This window comes from Caretta caretta, chromosome 9 (genome assembly GCF_965140235.1).
Source record: "Caretta caretta isolate rCarCar2 chromosome 9, rCarCar1.hap1, whole genome shotgun sequence".
NCBI lineage: Eukaryota > Metazoa > Chordata > Testudines > Cheloniidae > Caretta > Caretta caretta.
In genome coordinates, this window is record NC_134214.1 from 73,916,502 (window position 1) to 73,942,492 (window position 25,991).

The 25,991-nt window shown below is 35.7% G+C and overlaps 1 protein-coding gene across 2 annotated transcripts in view; it reads left to right on the top strand.

The window, feature by feature from the left end:
• The window catches only part of CHM (CHM Rab escort protein), a 143,133-nt gene extending 118,886 nt beyond the window's left edge, over positions 1-24,247 (top strand). For both annotated transcript variants that reach the window (XM_048863807.2, XM_048863808.2), the window contains 4 exons: positions 911-1,007; positions 11,305-11,403; positions 15,681-15,850; positions 21,634-24,247. In XM_048863807.2, coding sequence (XP_048719764.1) covers positions 911-1,007; positions 11,305-11,403; positions 15,681-15,850; positions 21,634-21,840 — 573 coding nt within the window. In that variant the 3' untranslated portion in view covers positions 21,841-24,247. The remainder of the gene's footprint in view (positions 1-910; positions 1,008-11,304; positions 11,404-15,680; positions 15,851-21,633) is intronic.
• Positions 24,248-25,991: the final 1,744 nt, after the last annotated feature.

The window sequence follows — 25,991 nt, forward strand, 5'->3', positions numbered from 1 at the left end:
AAAAGGTTAAGAACCATTTTTCTAAAAATGGCTACAGTGTAGATTTTTTTATTATTGTACATCTCCTCCTGCAGACCTTACTAGCAAAAGTAGTCTTTGGCACGATACATGTGAGTAAGGTTAGGGTTGATCTCATAGATTTCTTTCTGAAAGGAGCTTTAAGAGTACACCAGAAAATAAAACTAAATGAAAGTTGTATTAAGTGTCGCCAATTACTTTTTACCTTAACTGGGAATTGCCTTGATTTTGTGGGATGTCTGATCCTTCATGTTACTCTACTTTAACAGACTTGTTTATGAATTTTTAAAGCAGTGCATAAAAGGAAATAAATCTGTCCTGTACAGTGTGTATGGGAGTTGACAATAGCTTCTCTGGAGCTTTCTAAGCCTATTGCATAAATACATATTTATGGGGTTGATAGATTGCATACTTATTTACCCACTAGTCTGTAACAGCTCTTTCTGTAACCATATAAATACTCCGGTATGAACTTCTTAAAACTTATTTGTGGGACTCAGATCAAGCTATCTTATTTTAGAAAATACGGTTATTTTGAAAGTTGGAGGTCAATAACAGCATCAGGTTTGAATAAGAATTTGCAAGTGTATATTTAATGTTAAAATATGTAATATATATTCAAGATTATATGTTGTGTATATATTAAAGAAATAGTTATATATGATAATATCAATATTAGGGTTTTTTTTTTTTTTTTTTTTACTTTTTTGGGTGCTTGAAGATTTTTGTTCCCACTTTGATACCTTGTGGCAGTAGGCATTTTTATATAGGTGGTCAATAGTCTGTTAACAGTGTGACAAGTTTCACCATTATAATGTAGAATAATGAAATAAAGATCAAATTGCTGCTTTGGATAATTTGATATTCAGAATTTTCTATTCCTTTCTGTTAGATTTCCATTTTGACAGTGCCACCAGTGGAACGAGGGCAGCCAGCAGTTCGAATCATTGAGTTGTGTTCTTCAACCATGACGTGCATGAGAAACACCTGTAAGTACAGAATAGTTGTAGTTTGACTGCTTTTTCTTTTGCTTCCATCAGTTATGAAAACAAATTGTTAAAATGTTTGTTTGAATCATTCTTCTGTTGTACAATTATCAGATTCCTGCTTGAGCAAAATAATCTATAATATCTCACTGCTGTCAATAGGAAAGAGAAATAATTCCACTCACCCGTATCTTATTCCAGTACCTTGTACCTAGTATTTCATGGGCTTTTGTGGGCTGCTTTTAGTTATCTAAAAAGATATATTTGAAAAACTCAGGTACCAGAATTGTTTATGTAAACTCTTGCTATAATGCTCCTTATTTCCAGAAGAGTCCCTGGGGAGAGCAGAGCAGGCAGGTGTAGTCCTCACATCCAGTTGCAGTTAGGACCACATATTGTTTTATCCCATTTAACTAACAAAATGTAGTGTAGTACATTATAGTGTATTTTCTGCTACAGAAAATACTCAAGACCAAATCTTGTCTTCTGACTCATATAATTACTATCACTAAGTTTGATGTCACTGATGGTGTGTGAATAAGGCAAGCAGGATTTTGCCCTGACGGTTTAATTATAAAATAGTGCTTGCCTATTTCTTTAACACAGTTAGTGAAAATATTCTACTTTTATGTACTAGGAGATTTTAAAAGTAAATTACAACATTTAAAATGTTGCATGACTACTTCATGATATAAAGATGTTCCCAAAATCCCCCTTTTCCTAACTTTTCTTTTTCTCTCTCAGAAATATCAGGTCCTGAATGGAGATGGCTGAAAAAAGGGAATCCCCTTCTAAGGAAAAATTTTGCGTTTTTTTTAAATTGTCCCATATTGGGATGAAATGCCAAAAATGTGAATTTTTTTCATGGAAGGGAATTAAAAAAAAAAAAATCCATTTCAGAAGCATCAAAATGGAATTTTGCGGCTTGCAGGTTGCCCACTGAGAAGGCTGTCATCAAATTACTTGTTAAATTGTGAGAGCCTTCCAGCCTGGCTGCCAGAGAAGCAGAGCACCCTGGTATTTAGCTTGCCCCCGCAGCTTCAGGAGACAGAGCCCAGGTGCTCTGCCTCTCTGTCCCCGGAGCTGTGGGAGGCAGAGTACTGGCAGAAAGTAAAACTGAAAAAAGCTTTTTCAGAATGGCAGCCAGGAAGGCATCACTTTGATTTTTACTGAGGGAAAATCAAACTTGTGGATAAAACCTGAAATTTTTTTAAAGAAAATTTCAGTTTTGCAAAAAGGGCATTCTTAATAGGATAATCATTCCGATGCAAAATGTTCAACAAGCTCTAGTCCTGACTTTTGTTTTGTAACCAGCCTTTACTAGGCCAGTGTTCTGGGGTAATGCATCTGCAATTCCTGCTCCCCAAGTGGCACAATAGCCAGCTAGCACTGCCATAAATGTGGCCAGGTTTGGCCAAAGATGGGACATGGTCAGGGTGTGTTGATTCAGCTTTTGCCACTGATGCAGCTCGGGAGCTCCTTTTGCAACTTAGTTGTCCTCCACTAATGGGCACCCACCACCACCAAGGAATGGTGTAATGTAAATACCATTGCATACTCAAGCACTTGGTAATTTATTGAGGGTACAGCTGCTGTCACCGATTCAGTGAAAGTCACTAATTAGCTCTCTGACCTACTGTGCTCCCAATTGGAGTTGGGAGAGCTGCATTTCAATTTCAGCCTGAAGCTATGATGTAACTTTCCAGGTGCTAAATTATTGCCAAAGTCCTCTGTCAAATGAGAAAGTCAGAACCTGATATTTCTGAGTTAACAAATAAGATGAGAAAAAATGAGGAAAAATTTTGGGGGCATCTTTCCATTGTAAAGGGGGCAGTTGAACTGTAAAAACAATACAAGTTTATCTTTAGTAGAATAATGGATCTGTTTGTTTGCCACTTTAGACTTACACACTGTTATTAAAACTCAATAACAAATAGTTAGGTTTAGTCTCCAGAGATGTGTGTGCATTACAATTAAAACTTGGAAGAAAATTAAGCACCCTGGACCCTTGATTTTAAATCTGAAACTGCTTCCAGTAGCCTCTTCTGACTCATCTAAGCAATCCTCCAGCAAAATAGGAAGACCAGACATGAAATTCAGTGCTTCTTCATACATCATAAAGATGCAAGGAATGGCACAAGTGTAACTTTTTTTCCCTTTTAGATTACCTTTAAGCCTAACAACATAAATCCCATCCTATATTGCAATATGTTGTACTCTACACAGGATTACAAATATTTCATTTCATAAGCACAGCTTTTCAAAATAGGTAGCAAATATACTTAGGAGGAGGGATTTTATTCACAGAATATTTTGGAAACAATCTTTGTTGTTTTTTAAATATGTGGTCCTGTTGATCTCCATCTGTTTCCTTTATTCCTTTGTATACTGTGCAATTAATATAATTCTATTTGATTTATTTTCATATATACAATTAATCCAGCATAACAAACTTCCTTCTGTCAGTCAATAAAGCACTAATCATCTGAATCTCATCTGTCACCTCTTTTTGGAGTTTGTTCTTGAAAGGACAAATTGCTATGCCAAAAATATTGTGTCCAGCACATATTAAGTTTTTCTCTTAGTAGCTAAAGATTGCAGCTCCAATATTAGATAATAGGATTTTTCATCATAATAACATTATAAGGGAAATGAGATTTTTATCAGAATTTTATTGCTATATTAAATATTTCTGCATTAGCCTTTAATTTTTTTATATATGTGTGTGAGTTAAATGACTAGAAGGGGCCTTCCAGTGTTTCCATTAAAATTTCCTATTTACAAGGGTTTATATCTGAACTGTTAACATTTGATGTGGTCTGAAAAAGTGAACAAATTGTTCCTATTGAATCTCTCAGTAATCCGTTGGTCTTTTATAGATTCTGTTGTAAGGGTTTACCAGTTTGAGACCCTTCAAGGAGATAAGTAGAATGATACTGAATAATAACCAGCTCATGCATTGTAACCGACATCTGAACTCAGGTCTTCAGAAGGGAAAGGATGGTGAGCTTATCCGCTGAGCCACCTAGTCCCTTAAAACTGTTTACAGTATAGAATAAATAAAATTCATTTAAAAATCATGTTATGTATTTATACAACAGAATACTTTAGGTCAGTTGTGTTGCTAATGCTCATTCATTTAAATGATAGATTTTTTGCCTTGGTTTCTTCAATATATTATGAAACACAACAGGAAGTCAAACCTAGAAACCATTTAATGTTCAGAGTGGGGTATAAACCCACATGCAAGCAATATTCTAAATTGGGCTAAAATCTAGCACAAGAGCATGATGGAATCTTAAACCATTTCCTCCATCTCTCCCCTCCATATTACTTCCATTTCACACAGGATTTCTTTAGCTTTTCCTCAGAATGTACTTGTTTTGATGGATTTAAATTGCACACTTTGATACTTTACTTATTTTGTTCTTATACTCAATTAGTGATAAACTGGTAATTTTTTTATCAGAGTGTTGAAATAACGTGGTGGCATTTGGGTAGAGCTAAATTCTAGTAGCAGAGCACATTTCATAAATCTCTTATTTTATTTTTACATCATTATCTGTAAATGGGTTTTAACCTGACTGATTTCTCCCTCAAACAATTACTTAAGATAAGTATACAAATATATCTAGTCTTTGATCATAGTGCATAAATGACAGGCACATAATCGGTATTGCCAGCTGAGTGGAACCAAACTCCTTCACTTGCCCTAAAAATTGAGACTGTAATGATGAAATCATGAACTAAACTCATCGTTCTTCCTACTAGAAGAATTACTTGAAGACAAATGTTGGCAACCACTGTAACTAATGCAGTTATACCTGAGTAAATCAAACATAATCAAAATGTATACTGATGAGACTTCATGACTCATAACCATAACCTCAAAGGTAATAAAAATGATTTTATAGAAAGTAAATGATGTGAACTTCAGTGATTTATAGCTGGGGTTTTTTTTTAGAAAAATTAATTGTATTACAACATTTGAGATAGTAAAACATTTTAGTTAAAGTTGCAAGATGACTTTCATTGTCACCACATGTTTTAATTTACTTTGTGATATAGTGTCTTTTGGGGCTGAAAGATTCCATTCTTGGTTGAGCCAAAGGATAAATTATTTTTTTATATTCAAGAAAATGTTGGGTTTTTTGGTTTTTGTTACCCAAGAAAAGATGTACTTTTTTTTTTCAAAACTCTCATTGACTTCGGTGGGGCTATGAGTTCACTGAAAATGTTTTTGATACACTTGTAAATGAAATAACTTAAGTTTAATGCTATCCTGGACTGCAGCCTTAAAAAAACAAAACAAAAAAAGTGCCATGAGTGTTTTTTAAAAAACTATTTTAAATTACAAAGCTGTATACAGATTTCTTAAAATAAGGTTTGTGTATGTGCAGTAGCATTTTTATTCAATTTTAAGTAATTACCTTTCGCACTGTTTGATCAAAATTGTATGTAATGTATAGTGACATGAGAATGGTAAGTCGAAAACCTATTCGGTTTGAGTTGAAAATCTGTGGAGATGCTCACAGCACAGTTATGCAACTCCACAGTGCTGCAACTAGCATTTTCCTTTCCACCTGCTCCCTATCCTACCTTGAGAAAAATTGTCCTGTCCTCTGATGAAACTGGGAGGGCAAAAGGGCCAGAAAATACTGTGTGGTTGAGAGTTCGAGGTAACTGTCCACTTGGGTAGGAAGAATTGGAGATAGTGAACAGAGTGCATATCCTCTCCATCCATTGCTGCAAAAGTCTTGTACCACTAAAAGGCTTCCAGTCATAGCAACACTGCTTCTTTGAGAACTGTGTGATCCATGAGTTGCCCTGTAACTGCTTACCAGTGGAGGCGTCCGATCCAGCAGGAGCTAATGCTTGCTTCAAGATCTTTAATACTGAACAGAGATCTGTGGAGTCCAATAGGGACAATATAGTACAGTGCCTGGCTCCATCCAAAAAGAAGACCCTGGGGAGCAGAGCAAGAGACCACATAGCTGCCCCATGGGAGATCAGTGAAAAAATCCAGCCCTTTTTTCATAAACAAATATCCAGCAACCAAGAAAATTAAATGCTAAACCTATATTCATACAGTAAGGTTGCAAATTTGATCACACGCAGGAAGTGTATAGTTTTGTGTTCAGTAGCAAGATTGACTCGCCCATACAGTATGTTGCATTTTCTGTTTTGATTAGTTATACAGGACAATAAATATATACTTTCCACATGGGAAAAAATCTCTAACAGTCAAATCCTTCCACTATCAATGTCGGATAGCTTTCTACAGTGTATTTCTCAGAGCTTCGTACAGTCTCTTTTTTAGATACTTGAAATCATGCTATCCCCATAGTACAGCCTTGAAAATTGTCATGAATATTTACCAGACTGCAAGCAAAATCTGTTTGTCCCCACACACCCACTTTATCATGATGATTGATGGCAACTTATGATATTTTACTCACATGTTAAAAAATGGGCACATTTTTGCAGTGCAATATTTGATATTTAATCACATATATGTATGTATTTAGTTCTTGTAAACTTGAATCAAAAGCCAGTTCCTCTCATCCTTAACAGTTTGGTGTTCTTCTATGAATTCCCTCCTGTGACTGAAAGCACCCATGTATTCACACCCTACATACTGTTGTAATAAACTTTTGTACAAAAGATGCCTTGTGTGGTATCATTTGAAAACTAATAACTCACTTATCAATAATATCATGGTGATATGTATGTAGCAACATTATATGTAAAGTTATGAAGTCTCCCTGTGTGATGATGATAGCCCATGTTCAAAACCACCCATCTCTGACTAGGCAAAAGTTGTTAAACAGGTCTATGCTAAACAAAGGCATTTGTGTTTACCTCAATTTACATACAAGTAGTAAACAGGTCCTTGAGACAGTAGGGAGATGAGATGGCTGGAGACAAAGCACATTTGCATTTCAGCAAACACTGGTGAGAAGAAAGAACATGGAGTGTCCTTCACCACTTGACTCCATGTTGCCGCCTTTACTGTTTAGGAACCAGCCCTTTGACTCTGGCGGGAGAACCTAACCTGAGAATTTGGTCAGCCATGTTGCTGGGATCCCGTGATCAAGATTTTACCTTGAACCTAGCCTAACTTGTGAAGTTAGCTACTATGAATTTTTACCTTTGGTTTTTCTTGTAACCATTCCTGCCTTTAACACCTTATGCTTCTAGTCACTTCAAATCTATCTGTAGGTATTTAAATAAACTTGTTTTATTTTTAATCTAAACTAATCAAGTGTTTGTGTTTAAACTGAACTGTTTCGGTAACTCCAGTTAAAATAGCAAACTGTTGATTATTGACCCTTTACATGGGCAATGAACCTTTAATTTCTGAACTGTCAGTGAGAGGGCAGGACAGTGCAGAACATATGTTTTTGGGAAAATTCAGTACTGGGAGTGTGTTGGGGTCACCCTGCAAGTAGTTACCAAAGCTGGTGAAAGCCAGTGTGTGACTAGAGTGTTGCTGGACCAGGGCTGCAGCTATACACAGACACTCAGGATGTGATCTGCATGCTGTTAGGTTGTCTGTGAGTGGGCCTGGCTGGAGCTACAGCACCAAAACATTGTGAAGCACCCAAGGTTGCAGGGCAGGTGATGACACAGCCCCTCACTTGTCTGGATTGTACCCTGAAATGTGGCACCTCAAATTTGAGTTGCCCAGAATTACTTACAATCTAAATTCCACCAGTGCCCATAAAGAGGCCTCTCTCTGATCTGTAAGTCCTCTCCATAGCCCAAAATCACTTACGAGGTGTGCAGGATACATGTCACCCTCTGTCCTTGTTGTTTCCCTAGTAATGCTCCTTCTCTATTATAGAGCCCCACTTCTCTCAGGAGATTGCCCAGGGATTGCTTACAGCTTGCTCTTAAAGAAGCAATAGAATTTCCAGACCACCTGTAAACAGGCTATCCCACTGCCTTCAGAACTCCTCTTGAAGTCTTTAAAACCTCTTGGGAGATAGTGTCCCCTCACAGAGCCTCTAAAGATAAGGAGAAAACTCTAAAGCTGGAGTTTTGAGCAAGATAGCTCAGACTCAAACCTCAGAATTAAACTTGAATTGACTTACAAAATTTTCAAACAGGCTTGTGATCGCATTTGATGCAAAGATTATGGCAAGTTATGAGAATATATGGTGTCCCCATAGAATTGACAAAGCTCATAAGAAAAAAAATCTACAGCAAGAGCAATGATAGTAGCAAGATAAGTACAATGATCATAGACAGAAAGCTGATGGAATGATTCAGAATGACCATAGGAGTGAGACAGGGATGCACACTGTCACCAGATTTGTTCAGCTTGGTACTGGAAGAAGTAATGTCTGTGGCACTGAGATGAAACCATAAGACTCGTTATGTGGTAGGACAGTGCACAACTTTAGATTTGCAGATGATTTTGACATCACACCATTGACCAATGAGGATTTACAGAGAATAACTGACAATGTAGATGGGAAAGCAGAAAAATTGATTGAAGAACTGCATGTAGAAGACACAAATTATGGCAACTGGAAGAAATGAGAGGTAAAATCAAACTCTGACAAATAATTAGAACAAGTGGAAAAATTGTGTACCTTGGAGGACTGTTATCGAAGAATAAGAATTGTGAAGATGACATAAAAAGAAGTATCAGACTTATTGCTGCTGGGTTCAGAAAAGTGCAAGATCTGGAAGGATAAAAGACATTTAATGAAAACAAAAGTCAACATAAATGAGACAACTTTCATGCTGGTACTGTTTTTGAAATGCTGGAGTTATGAAGACAGCCAATGAACAAAAGATTTTGACTGCAGAAATGAACTGGCTCAGTGGAATACCGAAAGTTTCAAGACTGCAGAAAATAAAAATTGAAGAGATGAGAAAAAGTCTAAGGCAAGAATTAACACTGTCATAGAAAACTAAAGAAAGATCTCTGTGATGGCTTGGAGACATATCAGGAATGGACCTGGAAAGGATACCATACAGAGCAACACATGCCACTGTGCAAGGAACTAAAAACAGAGGAATACCAGGGATGTGTTGGATAGACACAGTAAATAATGACACAGAACAAAAAGGTTTAAAGATGAATGAAGCTGGTACAAAACAGAAAGTGGTGGAAAGACTTTATTCAGCCCCATTGTTGCCATTGAACTGACAGACTGGAATCAAAGAAGATGGAAGAGATCTAATTTCACATGCTTTTGTGCTTTTAAAAAACAAACAAAAAGGGTGGTGACCTCACAGGCAAGAGAATAGGATCTTCACTGAGACAAAACTTGGATAGTCACCTCAGCTCTGAGAGTATTGTCTGCAATGTCTTTTGCATGGCTGTTCTCAATTGGGGGGCCATTAGGAGTACAAAATCAAACAAAGACCTACATAAAATCTACTTTAAAATAGATTTTCCCTCGCAGCATCTTTCAGGAGTGATATTTCACCTGACTAAGATTTGCTGTTCAATCCTGGAGGAACGGCAGCTCCATCTGTGGAATTCGGACTTGCAGACTAACATCTGATGACGTCCTTCCCAAATATTCTGTTGGTAATCTCTTTGGGAAGCATAGGGACAAAGCAGTCATTGAAGTCATGGACAAGGGGAAATAGGTCTTGTTTAAAATGTTGGCTAGCAAGTGTTTTCAAATATAACCTGATGCAATAGTTTAGACAGAACATTATGTAGATACTTAAAAAGAACCTGTTGGGGGTGTGAGCTCTTCTGAAAATCTGGTCCAAAATTATTAGGTTGTGAATATATTTTTGTTGACATCAGTTACTCTAAAAGTTGAAAACTCTGACACAGATCTTTTTACTGTAAGTTTCAGTAAGCTTCAGATGCATGTTCTGATCCATCCTCCACTTTTACAAGCTGGTGTGATGTATTTTTCGTAACTGGAGGAACACCATAGTTGACATTGTGTACAAGTATTTGCATCACTTTTTCTTGTTGCTGCTTTTTTTATGTGGCCACATCCTGATATTGGAAGCCTTTTCTGTAGGTGTAAAATCTCTTCTCTATATCTACCCCATGGATGTCAAATGATATTCTGCTCTCCCAATATACACAGAGAATTTACTGACATGAACATGACATCTGTGAATGTAAACAGGACAGATTACAGTGCATAGATATGTCACATAATCTGAGAGGGAATTTGCCCCTAAAATTAATATTGGCTTCTTTTGGAATGGACAGTGTTTCATGTGCTAGGTAATAATTTGAAAGGACTCCAAGATCATAAAACGAAAGTGGTCTTTTTTTTTTAAAGAGGATAGTTTACAGAGGTGCTGCAACTTGTGGTAGAGTTCTAGCCTTCTATTCAGGCTGATTTGTCTGGTGCCTCTTGCAAGCTCTTTCCTCCTGTAGCCTGTGCTCCTCCCTTCAAACTCCCTGCAGGTTGCTACAGACAAAACTCTTAAGATAATTCTGGATATTAAACTGTTATATCAGAAACATATTTAAAGTTGTTTGTCTGCAACTTCCACTCATGCTGGTAAGACTGTTACTCAAGAGGCAAGTTAAACCTATTACAGGCAGTGCTGGGCTAATGATTGTAGTCCCACCTCTTTGTTCAACATGTGACTGAGCTACACATACACCTTCATAGTGAACTACTATCTCGGTATTGCTTTGTTAAGAAAATGATCCAATAGTTTTAAGTTCAGTGTTGAATGGAAACATTGCCTTAGGCTTTAGATTAAATTGCTTGAAAACACATTCACTCTCTGAACTCCTTTTGAGGTTTTGCAGGCAGTTTGCAGGCTATTTTGTTAGGTTTAGGAAAGGGAGGAAATTGGAAGTTAAAGGCTCTCCGGTACAAATACCAATCTGTCTGAATGAAGAGCTTGAAAATTATTCATAAAGATCTAGAAAAGGAAATGTACATGTTGTGTAAGGTAGATTTTTATATGCTGTATAATTTAAGTTTTTAAAAAGCAGATATTAAATGTTTAATTGACTTGCTGTATAAGAATTGGAGAAAGCTAAATTTTTCACTGTAAGGATCAGACGTGGATAGCAGAGTTACTGGTTCCAGTAATGTTTATAAAAATGTAGTCTACCCTCAAACAGTTTCACTTTGTTTGGGGATCTTTCTCAGAAATTTATCATTACTCTTTAAACTGAACTTCTCTGCTCCAAAAATGCAGCTCTTCTCTTAGTTGAGAGAAGTGACATCTGTTTAGAGAAGTCATTTCTTGGTGCTGGTGTTTTTTTAAAGTTTTTTAAAGTAATCAATATTTGTATGTAAGGGAGTGGTAATAATCATAATCAATCTGTTTCCTCTTCCAACAGACTTGGTCCATTTTACCTGCTCATCAACTAAAACTGCTAAAGAAGATTTAGAGCCTGTTGTACAGAAGCTGTTCTCCCTAAATGCTGAAACAGAGAGAGGTAAGAAAAATAGATGAAAAGTATTATGGAAAAATTTTACAAATATGTTTACCTTTTGAATTTTAACATTTCTTCTATAGACCATCTGAATCCACCATCAAGATGAAAACACAGTGATTTCCGCTTGGTCGGCTGTTTGGGTATCCATGTTCTAAAGTAAAGGAATGGATTCAATATATTTTTAAAAAAATGAGAGAACATAATTAGATAAAGGTCCCATGTCTCTTTCCTTGACTATGATGTAATGGTCTTGGGTAGAGCTTCAGACATGGTTTAGGTCCAGCAGTTCTGAATAAGCAGAATAAGACTGGCTATAAATGTCCAGCAATGAAGAAAGCATGGGAGGCCAGAAAGCATTTTCTGGTGTTTTCATTTCTAACAAATGTTTCCTTACATGGGAAACGTTTGTTCAAAAGCACTTAGACACTACTGCTGAAACATGAATGCAATTACCAATGCATTACTTGTATCCCATCTTTTTCTTATCCTTCCTTATTTCTTATACTGCTGCCCATCATTTTAGTATTGGCACTCCCAAGATAAAATAAAATCCCAATAGGCTGACGATTTACTTTTCCAGTCTGATTCCCGAGAGCAGTCAGGGCTGTGTGCTTTTTTTGTGGTGTTCTTTTCCTTTTTCTTATCCTTCCTCTTACATTGTTTCTTGTCTTTCTCATCTTCATCTTTTTCCTCCACTTCTCCTCTTGTTTGCTGTTTGTAACTGCAGTTGTCAAACTCGAAGTTGAAGTGAATTGTACACTTCATCCTGAAGATAATGAGATTTCTAGTCACTGTTATTCCCAGTAATGAGTCCCAAAGCCTTGACCCTATTTCTGAGAAAGCCCTGGTAGATGTTTTCGTGAGCTTCGCCCTTGACATGGACAGCTTCATAGTGCCTGGGGAATTAGCTGTTGAAGAAAGTGGTTGTTGCAAAGAGAGGATTGGTCTCTGAGGTATCTTAAGCCAGTTCAATGGAGGTCCTCAAAAATCAATAGCAGAATTTTGAATTTAACCTTGTATTTTATGTGGAGGCAGTGTGGAGAGTGGAGCAGCAGGGTAAGGTACTCTTGGTGGTTGCTGTGTTCTGAAGGAATTAAAGCTTTTTTTAATGTTGGAGTACTTGTACTCAACTATAGTGAATTGCCTTCTCATAGCAAAACCTTGGAACTTCTTTTGTCAACTGGAGTATTACTTTGTGACCAAACACACAAACTAGCTAGTGAAGTGAGCTGTAGCTCACGAAAGCTTATGCTCAAATAAATTGGTTAGTCTCTGAGGTGCCACAAGTACTTTTCTTTTAGCTAGTGAAGATCATTCTAATAGCCATTGTTGATAACCTACTAACTTGCAAAATGCTGACTGTGTAGCTAAGGATTCACAGCCTATTTGCCATGTTTTGTGAATAGTTAGTTGATATTTAACTTTTCACTCTTTTCCTGTTTCTTCTCTTTTCCAACTTCAAGGCTCATTGATAAACTTTCTTTTTGATAATAAAAAGAGGGAAAGCTATTATTGCCTTCATCAGAAAGTCTGATTTGGTTTGAGGAGCACATATATCTTCAAAAAATATTTTTTCTTTCTTTTCAGTTTACAGTACAGGCAAATCTCATTTTTACAAAAGGAGAACAGCAGAAGTTGAAAAATCAGGTTTTTGTAAAATTTGAGGAAAATGCATTTACCTACCTATTGGACTTTGGAAGACAAATTTTGGACAAAAAAGGGGGGTTGTAAATACAAGTGTGTAAAATAGGGAGTTACCTGTGTGTTTTATTTCTTTCAATCAGATATTTTGTTACTAATGTGCTCATTCAGTTAAAGCCCACAAAGTTGTATGCTAGAGAGCTAAGCTTAAACATATCTGTAGCTTGCATTTTAAAAAGCAGTGTTGTATGCCTCTTAGAGTATCAAATGGTAAATAAATGATTAGCCTGCAGTTCAGTGTCTTTTTTTACATTAATCTTAATGTTTAAAGTGATTCATTTTTGAAATGATGTATTATTTAGAACCTGACTGAAATTCTTCTATAAGAACTCTGATCAGAAGGGGTCCTCAGGTGCACTGAGGCACTGAAAAGCTAGTTTTCACTGACACATAGGCCTTTTTATCATCAGGATGAGGTAGTGGTCGTATTTTAATTAAAATGTCAGAACAAATACTGTTGGAGTTATTGAAAATGAATCACTAGATAAAGGGAGCACTGGGCCATGGCAGGTCAAAGAGGGAAAGTCACCTGGAGAAGAGAACTCCATTTATTTTCCTGCCTAAATAAGGAAGAAGTAACTTTTATGAGCAGTATGAACTTTTTAATATATTAAAATGCATCTTGTTCTGTATTAAGGTTCATGCTTTCACAGGCTGATGGATTTAATTTGTTTTCAAATTATTCAGTAGGGTTAACACCTATTTTTTAAAATATATTGTTTGATAGTCATAAAAAATAGATGCTGATGGAATAATATAGGTTTATCCTTATGTTCTTGCTGTTTTGTTTACAGTACTATGTTGCTTATGTTTTTCTGAATGTCAGCATTATCTGGCAGGACAGTTGGTTCTTTGAAAAAGAATAAATCTAACATTATTTTATAAGGAGTAAAGTTTTATGCAGGATGATAATGCTGGCAGCAATTATTATAGAGGATGTAGAATACCAAAAAGGGACAGAATGAATTTGCCAAACAAAATAACATCTAAAAAATCTCAGTATCAGTATTATATATTCTGGTTTTGCATTGCTGCACTATCGAAATCAGCTACCCCCGTCTTCAAAGATGTGTTGCTGGATTTGTGCAGGTTGACAAACCATATACTGAGTAACAGGAACAAGATACAGATAGTAAATGAGGAAGAATTAGTTTATGGTAGTTTCTCGTGCATTAAGAATAACGTGCACTCTTTGATAAGCAGACATAAATAGAAATTCACCTTTGATTTCCATTTAACGACACAACAAAAAAGACAAAAATAGAATGACTAAGCTATCTGATTTGGAGTAATTTATTATTTTTGTTGTTCTCCATTATCCATGGTGGTTGTAGTTTATTTTCTGTATTTGTTCCCAATTCTTTCATAAGAACTCCCTTTTGTTTTGGGAGTTAGGCACCTTATTTCTGTAGGTCCCTTTTAAAAAATCTCACCCTTTATGGTTTGTCAAACACTCTCTTTTATCCTCTGAAAGAGGCTGTATAACTGCTAAGTCATTGTTAAATGGGAAATGACAAAATAAAATGTATATTTTGAAGCAACATTTGAGATGGACACTGTTGCTTGATAGCAGCAGGTTGTTATACAGAGGACCTGTGTTCAGGAACAAATTCCATGCTCTCATTCCCCTGGTCAGTGGACACAAATGGGGTAAGGTGAAAAGGCACTTGGGAGCCAAATTCAGAGCTTCTACAAGCATGTATATTTCCTATGTAAATCACTGAATGAAACTCATCAGTGATATGTCTTTATCAGTTGGTCAAAACAATAGGTCTAAATGGAAAAGCAGCGTAATTTGCATTTATTTGGCATTTGGTTGATGTACAAAACAAGTGTAATGGTCATACATACTGAAGGGATGGAAAAGGGAAGTGAAACAGAAAAAGCAACTAAGAGGTGGTTATAAGGTCAGATGAAATAAGGGGGTGGCTAGATGGACTGTTTTACTACTTACACCTGTCTTGTGATGTACCATGTCATATCAATGTAAAATTTGGCTTTTGGTTTTTAGGCATAGGAGAATGTACAGTCCATAACTACACTTCTTTTCCCACAGAGAAGCCCTTTTCTAAACCAGTCATGGAAAAACATTTAATGTGATTTGTTCTTGAAATTAAAAAGGGAACACTGAGGGTAATACCAGTTAGTGAAAAGGGTTGGAAAATGTATTGAACGTCAAAATCCACAACCCAAGAATGAGGTGGTCAGTTTAGCACATACTGTAATAGGACCCTGCTGGGGTCTATCAGGAGCAATATAAGGCTTGTTGGATGCAAATTAACTTAAATTTTTTACTTTAACACTGAAAACTTTATTCAAAAGTTAAAAATTGTAATAATCCAGCAAGATTTAAAATGTTAATTGGCGAATTAGGAAATTCCTTTCTTGAAACCTTAGAATAAGAATGCATTAAAAGTACTATCAGTATGCTTTAGTGCCTTTTAAAATGTATATATTTATACTCTATTACAGCAATTTCATGCTAATAACTGAATTGACTGTTTTATTATTCTGAATTATACAAGTCTCTTATTATATTTGAATGCTGGTTACTGAAAATATTTCTTGACATTTAGAGTCCGAAAATGGAGGAGGACTGGAAAAGCCCAGAGTCCTGTGGGCAGTATACTTCAACATGAGAGATTCTTCAGGCATTGACAGGAATTCATATGACACTTTACCCTCAAACGTCTATGTCTGTTCTGGGCCAGATTGTGCATTAGGAAATGACTATGCTGTCAAACAGGTAAGGGAACTCCTGTTTTTCAACGTTGTGGTTGAAGAGCTTTCAGTTTAAAGACCTCAGCTGGTGCTGAGTATAAAACAGTTCGTTATAAAACAGAACAGAGTGCATTGGCAATATAGCTGTAATGTGCTTCATAGAACTGGTGACTGTTGAGAAATTTTTTGGAAGAGAAGAAGTTGAAAATTTGAGGCTCATAGAGAAGTCAGCTAATAAGATGCAATATGGAAGACTTGAAAGTGGGAGTGGGATAAAAAGAAAGGGATCATTAGAAGACACTGTGGTGGAACACTGGGTTATAACAGAAGGTAGGGGCATAATTTAGACATGGACAGAGCTCTGATGTGAATTGACAATAGAGGGAAAGTTAAAACTTAATGGGGGTGGTGAAGGGAAGTTATAGAATCAAGGCAGCAGACATAACTGAAAAGGATGATCCTTGTACAGTATCAAGATTTTTGGCTATATTACAGGTGAAAGATGGGAAGACCAAAGAACACAGGATAGATTTAATCATATAGGAAATAACCAGAGAACAGGCAATTTTTTGGCAGTGGGGATAAAGAGAATAAGGTGAATTCTGGTGTCTTTGTAGAGAAGAAAGCAACACTAACCAAGAAAAGCCAGAAAAATTAAAAGTAGAGTTCACACTGCAGAGTAAATTTTCAAAGTACAATGGAATGTAATCATGCAACTTCTGTTTGCGTTATGAAAAGATATAAGACAGCGATGCTCAACTGAAGACATGGCCTCCCAATGCTTTGGAGAAGACCAAAAAAAAGTTACTTGCCTATCAGAGCAGCAGAGAGGTGTGGAAATAACCTTAACTATGGGTGGAATAAACAGCAGCCCAATCATCCAGGCTGCAGGTAGGATGCCCCTCTAGTACTACTATATCACCTAGTTCATCTTTGTCTGCGCTCCCTACTACTGTGCAGCAGAGGAAGAATGGATCTTACTGTGTCCAGGCCCTGACTCACCCAAAAAAAAGACCCTCAGAGGTGTCTCTTCTTTGCTGTTCCCTTCAAGCATCCACCCTAGTAAGATAGGTTGGCAGTTCAGACCTATATACTGCACTTATCACCATGTTATGAGTGCTTTCAATGCTAGCACACATGAACTCTTTTTACACCTACATAATGTTAAGTGACTATAGTATTTTTTAAAAGTTGAGGGTTTTTTAAGTGGCTCTGGCCAGAGAACATGAGTGGAAAACTTTTATCCAGCTGCAGTTTTTTATGGCCAAGCATAAACTCCTTAAAATAGGGTTTTATAATGGAATGGGTGACACAGCCTGAACTGTAGTGTCAGAACAGTATAATTAAGGGCTAATAGTATCCTTCACTTTGTTTTACAAGGCAATAATTTGCTTCCCAAGACGATAAACTATGAGGATAAAGGATTATACAGAGAGAAATAGTGAAAAACATTAGGGTAGCACTGTTACATTGTAAATGATTTGTTTAAAAGATCATTTTAAACTGTTTTACCATTTTAAACTGAGTGCAAATTAAAAGCTGCTTAAATTACATTTAAAAGTTAATTTTGGGCATATTTACAGTACACTTTTTACCCAGTGATGAGCTGTGGTATACCATGTTCACACCATTCTGTCCACACCCTCTTATCCACCACCTTTTCTAGGACCATCATTGTTTTCCCCTCAATTCCATTTCAATATGAGTGATATTACTGTAAATGGAAGCTACTACTGTTCTTTACATTTAAAAATTCAGATTGTTGTAGTTTCTCTATATGGCTCTGAAATGACTGCAGCTAAAATTATGTATTCTCTTCTGGGCAAGTGACCACTGAAAAAGCTATTTGTAAACTGCATTGAGCTCAGAGGAAGAGCCGAAGAAATGACCAGGAGCTGGAGGAGTTGATTTAGGGAAATAATATATTTAGTTTATCTAAGCAATGACTAGCTTTCAGTGGAACATAGTTCACAAATACAAAAAGGATTTAAACAGCAAGGAGAGAGAGGAACATTTTAGTATGAAACACAGGGATGTTACTAGAAATAGTAATGGGATTAAATTAAGACTGGGAAAATGTAGGCTGAACATAAGGCAGACTTCCTTAAAATGAGGCTATGGATTAATCTTCCTAGGAATGTGGTGGAAGTTCCCTCACTTAAGATACTTTTAAACTGCATAGGACAAAAACCACTAGAAAATTTACTGTAGGGAACATGCTATATTAACATGGTGATGATCTGGATGATCTCTCTCTAACATAGGTGATTGGTTCCATGTTTGCTCTTAGTGTTGCTTTCCATGAGTTCCACTTGCACTACTTTTGAGTATTACCAGTTCTTGTGAATCTTGTGGTCTGATTTTTGTATAACTAGTAGTATGGTCTATAGGACAGTACCACAGTTTCTTTGCAGATGATTTTACTGCCAAAAATCCAGTAAACAGGCTATTTAACCTCAATTTTAATTGGTTAATTTTCTAGTGTATCATATTGGGTTTTAATCTGATGTGATGTTTTAATTTCCTCTGGGATAAGGCTAAAGAGAGGAATTAGTGCTATTTGGAGCTCTCTCTAAAGACAACAGGAGCTCTGAGTTTAAATCAAGGGCAGAATTTGGCTCCCAAATGTATTTGTTCAACAGCATAACCTGTTTATAGATGAATTATAATGTAGTACGTCAGTGTGTTGGTTGAATTCAAGGTTTCATATTTAGTATAATATACCTGCACTGTATTTAAAATGTGTAAGATATTATTCATCTCAAGTTAATAGTATGCACTAAAGATCCTGTCAACCTTTGTGGCATTGCATGCCTTTTCCCCATTATCTGGTGGTATTTGGAAGTATTGAGATTTATGAAATGTATTGGCCATTTTGTATTTCATCCGATTGTTAGTTCAACAGGATTCTGTATACGTGTTAAATAGAAAGGGGTTATATGGCTTCTGTGCAAGCTATTAAAGGTAGATGTCCAGAATACAGAAAAACACTATAAAGTACATTGTCATTTTAATTTTTTTTTAAAACAGTGTAATGGTTGTTAAACTACAATATCTCTGTAGATTTCAGAGTAGCAGCCGTGTTAGTCTGTATTTGCAAATAGAAAAGGAGTACTTGTGGCACCTTAGAGACTAATCAATTTATTTGAGCATAAGCTTTCGTGAGCTACAGCTCACTTCATCGGATGCATTCAGTGGAATATCTCTGTAGTTTCTCTACACAATAGTGTATGGTGCTTAACTTAGCGTTCCAGTCTGTAAATTTCTGTTACCTGTAACCACTAAATATCAAAGAAACTATTTACTATATCAGTTACTTACCATGAATACCAAAGTGTTATAATGAAGAGGCTGTTAAATTATTGTTGGTTATTCTGCATGATTTCAACGGAATACGGTTAACTTTTAATTGGTAGACGTGAAAGCACTCTGTACTATTGTTCAATTACAATCAAAGTCATGCTGTCCTACGTAGCATACTGAGAAATGCTGTCCATGTTCAATCTCATAATTATCTGACCAAGTTTTGGAGTGGGTATTTGCCGGCTAATTTGATACTGACTATCAACGGCAGATGCACTGCAAATGTTGGTCTGTTTTAGATGGTGCTTTTCTTTAAATGTAAGATGCCATTGCATTTTCTTCATCATAGCAATGTCACCAGAGTAACTGTTGATAAAATTTTGCTGTGGGTTAAAATAGAAATGTTGGGGATTTTTTTCTTACATTATCTTTAAAATTTTCCTTTGAGACTAGATATAAAGAGTTGGGGCCTTTTTTTTCTTCCCCCAATCAAAAAATCAATTTGGCTGATTTTCAAATTGAAAAGGCATGGTTTGTATTGTAAAATAGAATTTGTGTATTAGATATGCTATATTCCTGATTGGGAACTGAAAACAGTTTTGAAAGAGGAGAAAAAATGTAAATTAGGGAAACCAGAATTTTACAAAGATACGGAAATGAGTCTGTGTCACTTCGATAGAAGCTTACTAATGGAATCCTTCATCCTTGGAATCTCAGTTCAAATCCATTGGTGGTCAGAGATGAGTGAAGTTCATCATTAGAATACTCTTTGGTTAATGTGAACTTATTAAGCTCAGAACAGTTCTGAGTGGACAGGCACCCCCACCACAAAACCCACATCTGCAATTGGTACTAATTGACCTCATTGTTGGCCAGTGCAAATGCCAGTGATTGGATGGGCACAGAAACTAAGTTTATCCTCTAATCTCTTGAAGTGATACCTCCACGTCAGGATGAGGTACATTGAAAGGAGAGACTGGGGGAATCTTCTGTTGCCGCTGTCCATGCTGTATCTGTTCTGTGAATAAATAGACCCATTCAGTCTCCATTTCCAAGCTGAAAATCCAGCTCCTTTGAGTACCCCTAATTTCACACGTGGAGGTGGGAAGTGGGAGTGGAGAGTACAAATCTCATCTCATTTCAGACTTTATTTAGACCCTGCTCCTGCAAAGAGATGCACTCAGGTGGATCCCTGTGCTCTTGTAGAGTCCCATTGACTTCTGTGGGGCCGTGTACTAGTTCCAGATCCACTTGCCTTAGAGTGTAAGCTCTTAGGGACAGGAAACTTGTCTTCAGTTTGTCTGTACAGTGGGTATCATTTGGTGTTCTCTACGTAATAATCCCCAAACTGTAAGACTCCTTAGCTCTCCTTGTAAATCAGAATCATTAAATGGCCTATAAAAGGAGATTGCTTAATTTGGGAAAAGCAATTTAAATTGAATAAGGTAAGTAATGACACCTTTACATAGCTATGGCTATCCGGGATTTTGCCCCTGGTTCCCGAGATCTTGAATCTATGCAAAATGTATGATTTGCAGGAATTATTGTTCCTTTGCAGTTCCATGCTTACCCAGAATGTAGTGTATTTACAGTTGTAATCCATGCATTATAATAGCATCTGTCCTGATTCGTCCTACAGTAAGCATTTTTTTAACATCAATCACTGTGACAGTCGCCAGCTTAACACTGTCACTTTTAAGTGCTTAATTACTGAACCTTAACAGTGTCTGGAATAAATTATTTAATAATGAAATCAATGTGTTACTTCTTCTAGCTACTTTATTCTTATTCAGATATAATGTATTATGTATATAGACACCTTTTTCAGAGAAGTGGTCTGTGTGTTTGGGTACACATTCGTGCAAACACAAACTTTATAGCTATATAAGCATTTATAACTGGTTTTGTAAAATATAAAAATAAATCATGCAAAAATACATATATATTTGTCAACAAAAATAGTACATTTTACAGGAATAGTAATGAATATTGAGCTATGCCTTTAATGAGAAAAACATCAGTAGTAAATACTACATACAAGCAATACAGCTATGATTTTTTTGCGGTTTTTAATTTAAAAAGGAGGTATTTCGGGGATAGATGATCTATGTTAAATGTTAACATTTTAATGGCTCCAATGGCCCTGTGAAGTTTATACCTTCTGAGAGGGAAGAGATTACTTCCTTCCTTTGTCGCTTCTGTTGTTGAACTGGAACCAGGTGTGTCTTCTCAATGGAAAAAGATTCATACATTTTTGTAAATGAAAGCTACATTTGCAGTATACTGTAGAATGCACCAACAATTGCTGAGAAACTCTAAAAACTACAGAATCTGACCAATCTGAATTGGTTTTCTTTCAGATTTTGATCTGTTTTTAGTAATTCTGTCAAATGATCATTATAGTTTGTTGCAATGATAGAATTTTAATCTTAAATATCAGTAAAATATTTCTGCAATATATTAAACGTCAACCTAAAGTTAACTTTTTGTGTTTTCCTTGAATAGGCTGAGACACTTTTTCAAGAAATGTTTCCTAAGGAGGAATTCTGTCCACCACCACCAAATCCAGAAGATATTATCTATGATGGAGATGGGACTCAACCAGAAGACCCTGGATTCAGTAGTTCATCCAATGCAAAAACAGAGCCCTCGCCTGAGGAAAGCAGTGATGGAGATAGCTGTAAAGTTTCAGAAGAACATCATGAAGAATAGAACGTACTGAGATTGAACCCAGTATTACTATCATTTCAGTGAAAGAGTTTGACTGACCTGGTGGTGGGGGAGTACAAACAGTTGTATTTATTATATATGATCTCCTTACTTAGGCTGAATAAGTATCTTACTTTTTAAGTAGCCTCATTTGATTTCGGTGAGACCGCTTATAATTGAGTAATACTCAACCTGTCACAGAGCTGGATCCAGAATCATAAAATAAAACATTTCATTTTCAAATCTGATTTTAATTTCCTTGAGGAGACTTTGGTTTTTAGTAATGATTCCTCCACCTTACAAACAGAGACACACTTGAAGATTATCAATAGCAACAAAACTTGTGAGTTAGTTAAATATAATTGACAATGGGACAAATCATCCGCTGATGTAAATTGTAATAGCTATATTGACTTCAGTTTACACCAGTTGAGGATCTGCCCCAAAATCTTTCCCTCTAAATTGCATATAAGGAGGGAACATTAGACAGTATTGACAGTTCTAGGGTGTTCAAGCAGATGGACTTGTATCAGCAAACATAAAAGTTTTTCATTTGAATGCTGCTTTTAGAATAGCTAATATCACATTTACTTTGCTTATGAAAAATATTCTATACTAGTTTTTGAAATTGGTGTCATAAGTTCATTATTCATAGTAAGCAGAAATAAACTGTATGTAATAAATATACTGGTCTCAATTGAAACCATGTATAGTAGGACTTAAAACATTATAAACATTTAATACACTCCTTTTTTGATTGGTGTCATGAATTTAACTATATTTGCCAGTGACTTTCACAGTCTAGTCAAGAGGAAAATATAATTACTGCTGGACTTGTTTACATAATTAAGAACTACCAGAAATAAGCATGTTTTGAGTCCCTGTAAATATTTTGTTTAAACAAGATTAAGGCCCCAAACTTGCACATACATAAGGATTTGCAGGACGAGGGTCTGAAAAATTTAAATAGTTAAAATAGAAAATTTTGGCCATAGTTTTGGAGGGAAAATGTTGGACTGGTTATAATTACAATTGTCTTCATCCCAGATAATGCATCTAAAAGTCGTGAGATAGCTGTAAATTATGCATTTTGTAATGATAAATCATAAAGCATATTTATACAAGAGAATTTGTAAATGTATTTATAAACTTGGTTTGTGTACAGAATTACAAAACCAGAAAAATCTTGAAAAGGTTAATGATAGTAAATAGGCTCTCACCTCTCTTCTAAATAATATTTTGAAATTATACACTCTAGCTAAAGAAAGAAATAAGTACATATGGACTTTTAATTACAAAAAACTGAAATTTGAGTGGTGGAAGTTTTACCATAAAATCTAAAAAATTACCTGAAGTCAAATATATATAGTATAAATCACCAATATTTATACATATACATGGTGAACAAATGTTGATGATGGTCAGAGTTTAAACTGCTACATAAGCTTAGATATGATTATACCATTATACAGCAAATTATAGTACTGTTTTTTTAATTCTGTACATCAATACAAATAATGCCATCAAATAATTGATGTCTGGTATTGACTGAAATTATTGACACAGCTAGGATTTTCTACAGTTTTTCAGTAAATGTGCCTGCCTTGGAGATGGCTTTGTGCCATAAAGGTCGATTTATTTATTTTTTTACAACACAGCTAACACAATGTAGAACATTATTTTCTGTCATGCATCATCATACAATATCCAAATTGCATTTATTAAATGTGTGTTAATGTTTACATTCTGTCACATTTGTTTCTACTAGATAGGCATCGTGCTGTGTAATCTTAAAGTCCTCAGAAAAAATGTAGATGAAATCCATTTTGATTGCTAAATAATAGTGATCTTTGGTATGCTTGCAATTAAGCAGCTAATTACAGATGGTAACAAATTGCCTGCCTGCCTGCCTTTTCATTCTCAGCTACCATTGCTGTGTATATACCAAAAAGCATGAATGTAGGTTAATTATAGTTAACATCTACAGATCTGTAAAGGAACTAAGACAAGAACCTGGTTTCTATTTGCCTTTCAGTAACAGGAATCATGTTTGAGTTTTCATCTTTTCTGTTTACAAGGAAATTACATTTGTTGTTTGAAAATTAAAGGTTTGCTTGCACATGCATTTCTTTCTGTATTTTCTTTCAGTTGTGCAAGAAAAGCACTTTACTGCTAGCTTCTAAACTTTTGCTGTACTGTTTGTTAATGTCCGTTTATTGTCACATTGCTATTTGTAATGTGATTAAAATTTACGTACATCCCAAGAAATTTACTTAATATATATTTAATAAATATATTTCATGCATTCATGTCAATGTAAAGTAAAAGGTTTGTAATGTTACACATTTGATTTTTAGATCAAACAAGGGCTGTGCAACTTACAAGTCATAAACTATGATTTTCCACTACATTGATTGGCTAAAAACTCTTTTCATGTCGTCTTCATATAGTGAATGAAATCTTAAATGTTTTTTCCTGTGGTAGTTGAGTACCCAATAGCTCACTTGGAATAGGAATAGATGAGACTGTTGATCTTTTATTATATGGAAATCATGTATTGAACTGTGGTTTGTTCTCAAATTAAATGATTTAAGCCTACAAAGTGAGGGTTAGGTTTATTTGAAGTAGTTTTTAAGGCTTGTCAGACAGGACGTATTCAAAAGATAACATGACTTTTTAAGAACCAGCAATTTATCTATGGGATTATTAATAAATCAAGTTAAAGAAAGATAAGGTTAATTGAATTTTTAAACAAGTGGCTGTATTATCCTTCAAGCACCTTGGAGCTCATACAATATTCACACCTTTTTTTCTAACAAGTGCTTTGATATGTTTGAATTCCTTTTTTAATGAGTACTTTCTTTTTAACTTTGGTTAATTGGATTAACCCTTAATATTCAAACATGCAATTTGATGCCACTTTTCCTTCCTGATGTTGTATTGCTTGATCTCTGACAGCAATCAGTTACCCTTTCCTGGGAAGTATTTTCCGCCAAGAAGCTGCTGTGTCTGCTTTTTTTGGTGATGATGATGCTTAGGGCCATTTGACAGGTAATCATTAGAACTTGGATCTTTGCAGACTATGGGGTCTTTCCTCCTATCATTGCAAGGGGATTTATGTGGGTAACTCCCATTAATGCTAATGTCCTTGCATATGTAAATCTTTCTTGTATCAATGGGAAAATTGACCCCTAAAAGAAATCCCCTTTGTCTGCTGATGCAGAAGTGTTCAAGAATTACCAGTTCCTGGATGAAGTTCTTATGTTTGAGACACGTGCCACCACTCTGCCTTCTTAGAGGAATGCCATGAGTAGGAAGTGGGGAATTAAGACGCTTGTAAGGAATTTCGAATGTTGTGTGTTTACTTTTAATATTCCGTTATACTTTTGTAGCATACTGACAGATTTCCTCTAACAATTTTGTCTTTTTTCCATGTAGCTAACATTGATTTTGTTCTATGCATCTTAAAATTCCTGGTTTTAGTTAACAGCTTCAACTTTCATGGTGCTTTATATCCTGCCAAAATATCTTTGTACCTGAGCAATGTCATTTGTGTAAAAAGAGCTTTAGGAATAGTGTGTAAGTAATCCATTGACTAGCAAGCACAAGGAGCACTAAATATTGTTTTTGTAGAATCTACAGAAGTTTTGGCCATTTTGTTTTTCCAAATGATCAGGAGTGCAGTGATCTTAAAAAAAAAAAAAAAAAAAAAAAATTAGAGCTAGCTATTCAAAATATTTGGTCTCTCTATATAGGGACATTTTAAACCTGATTTTATATTTAAGTAGGCATAAAAGGCCAAGGCTCACAATTTATTTTTAAGGGGATATAGTATCTCAACTAGTCCAGCATTTCAGAAGTGTGTGGAAGCAAGTGGAGCTATGGAACTGGGCTAACAAAATGGACAATTTAAATAAGTGAATCCCACAACTAAGAAAAAGTAATTTCCTAAATATTGCAGCTTTTTCATAGTTTTTGGGAATCCATGACACTCTTATATCCTTCACATTAGCCATGGGGAGACAGACTTGACATGCTGCAGTGTTCTACTTAATTCTGAGGAATATCAGGGCTCTTACCTGGACTTCCTGTTTTCTCAGGAATAAGTGGAATTTCTGAGCTGGTCCAACAGCTAGTGAATGCCCTCCAGTCAT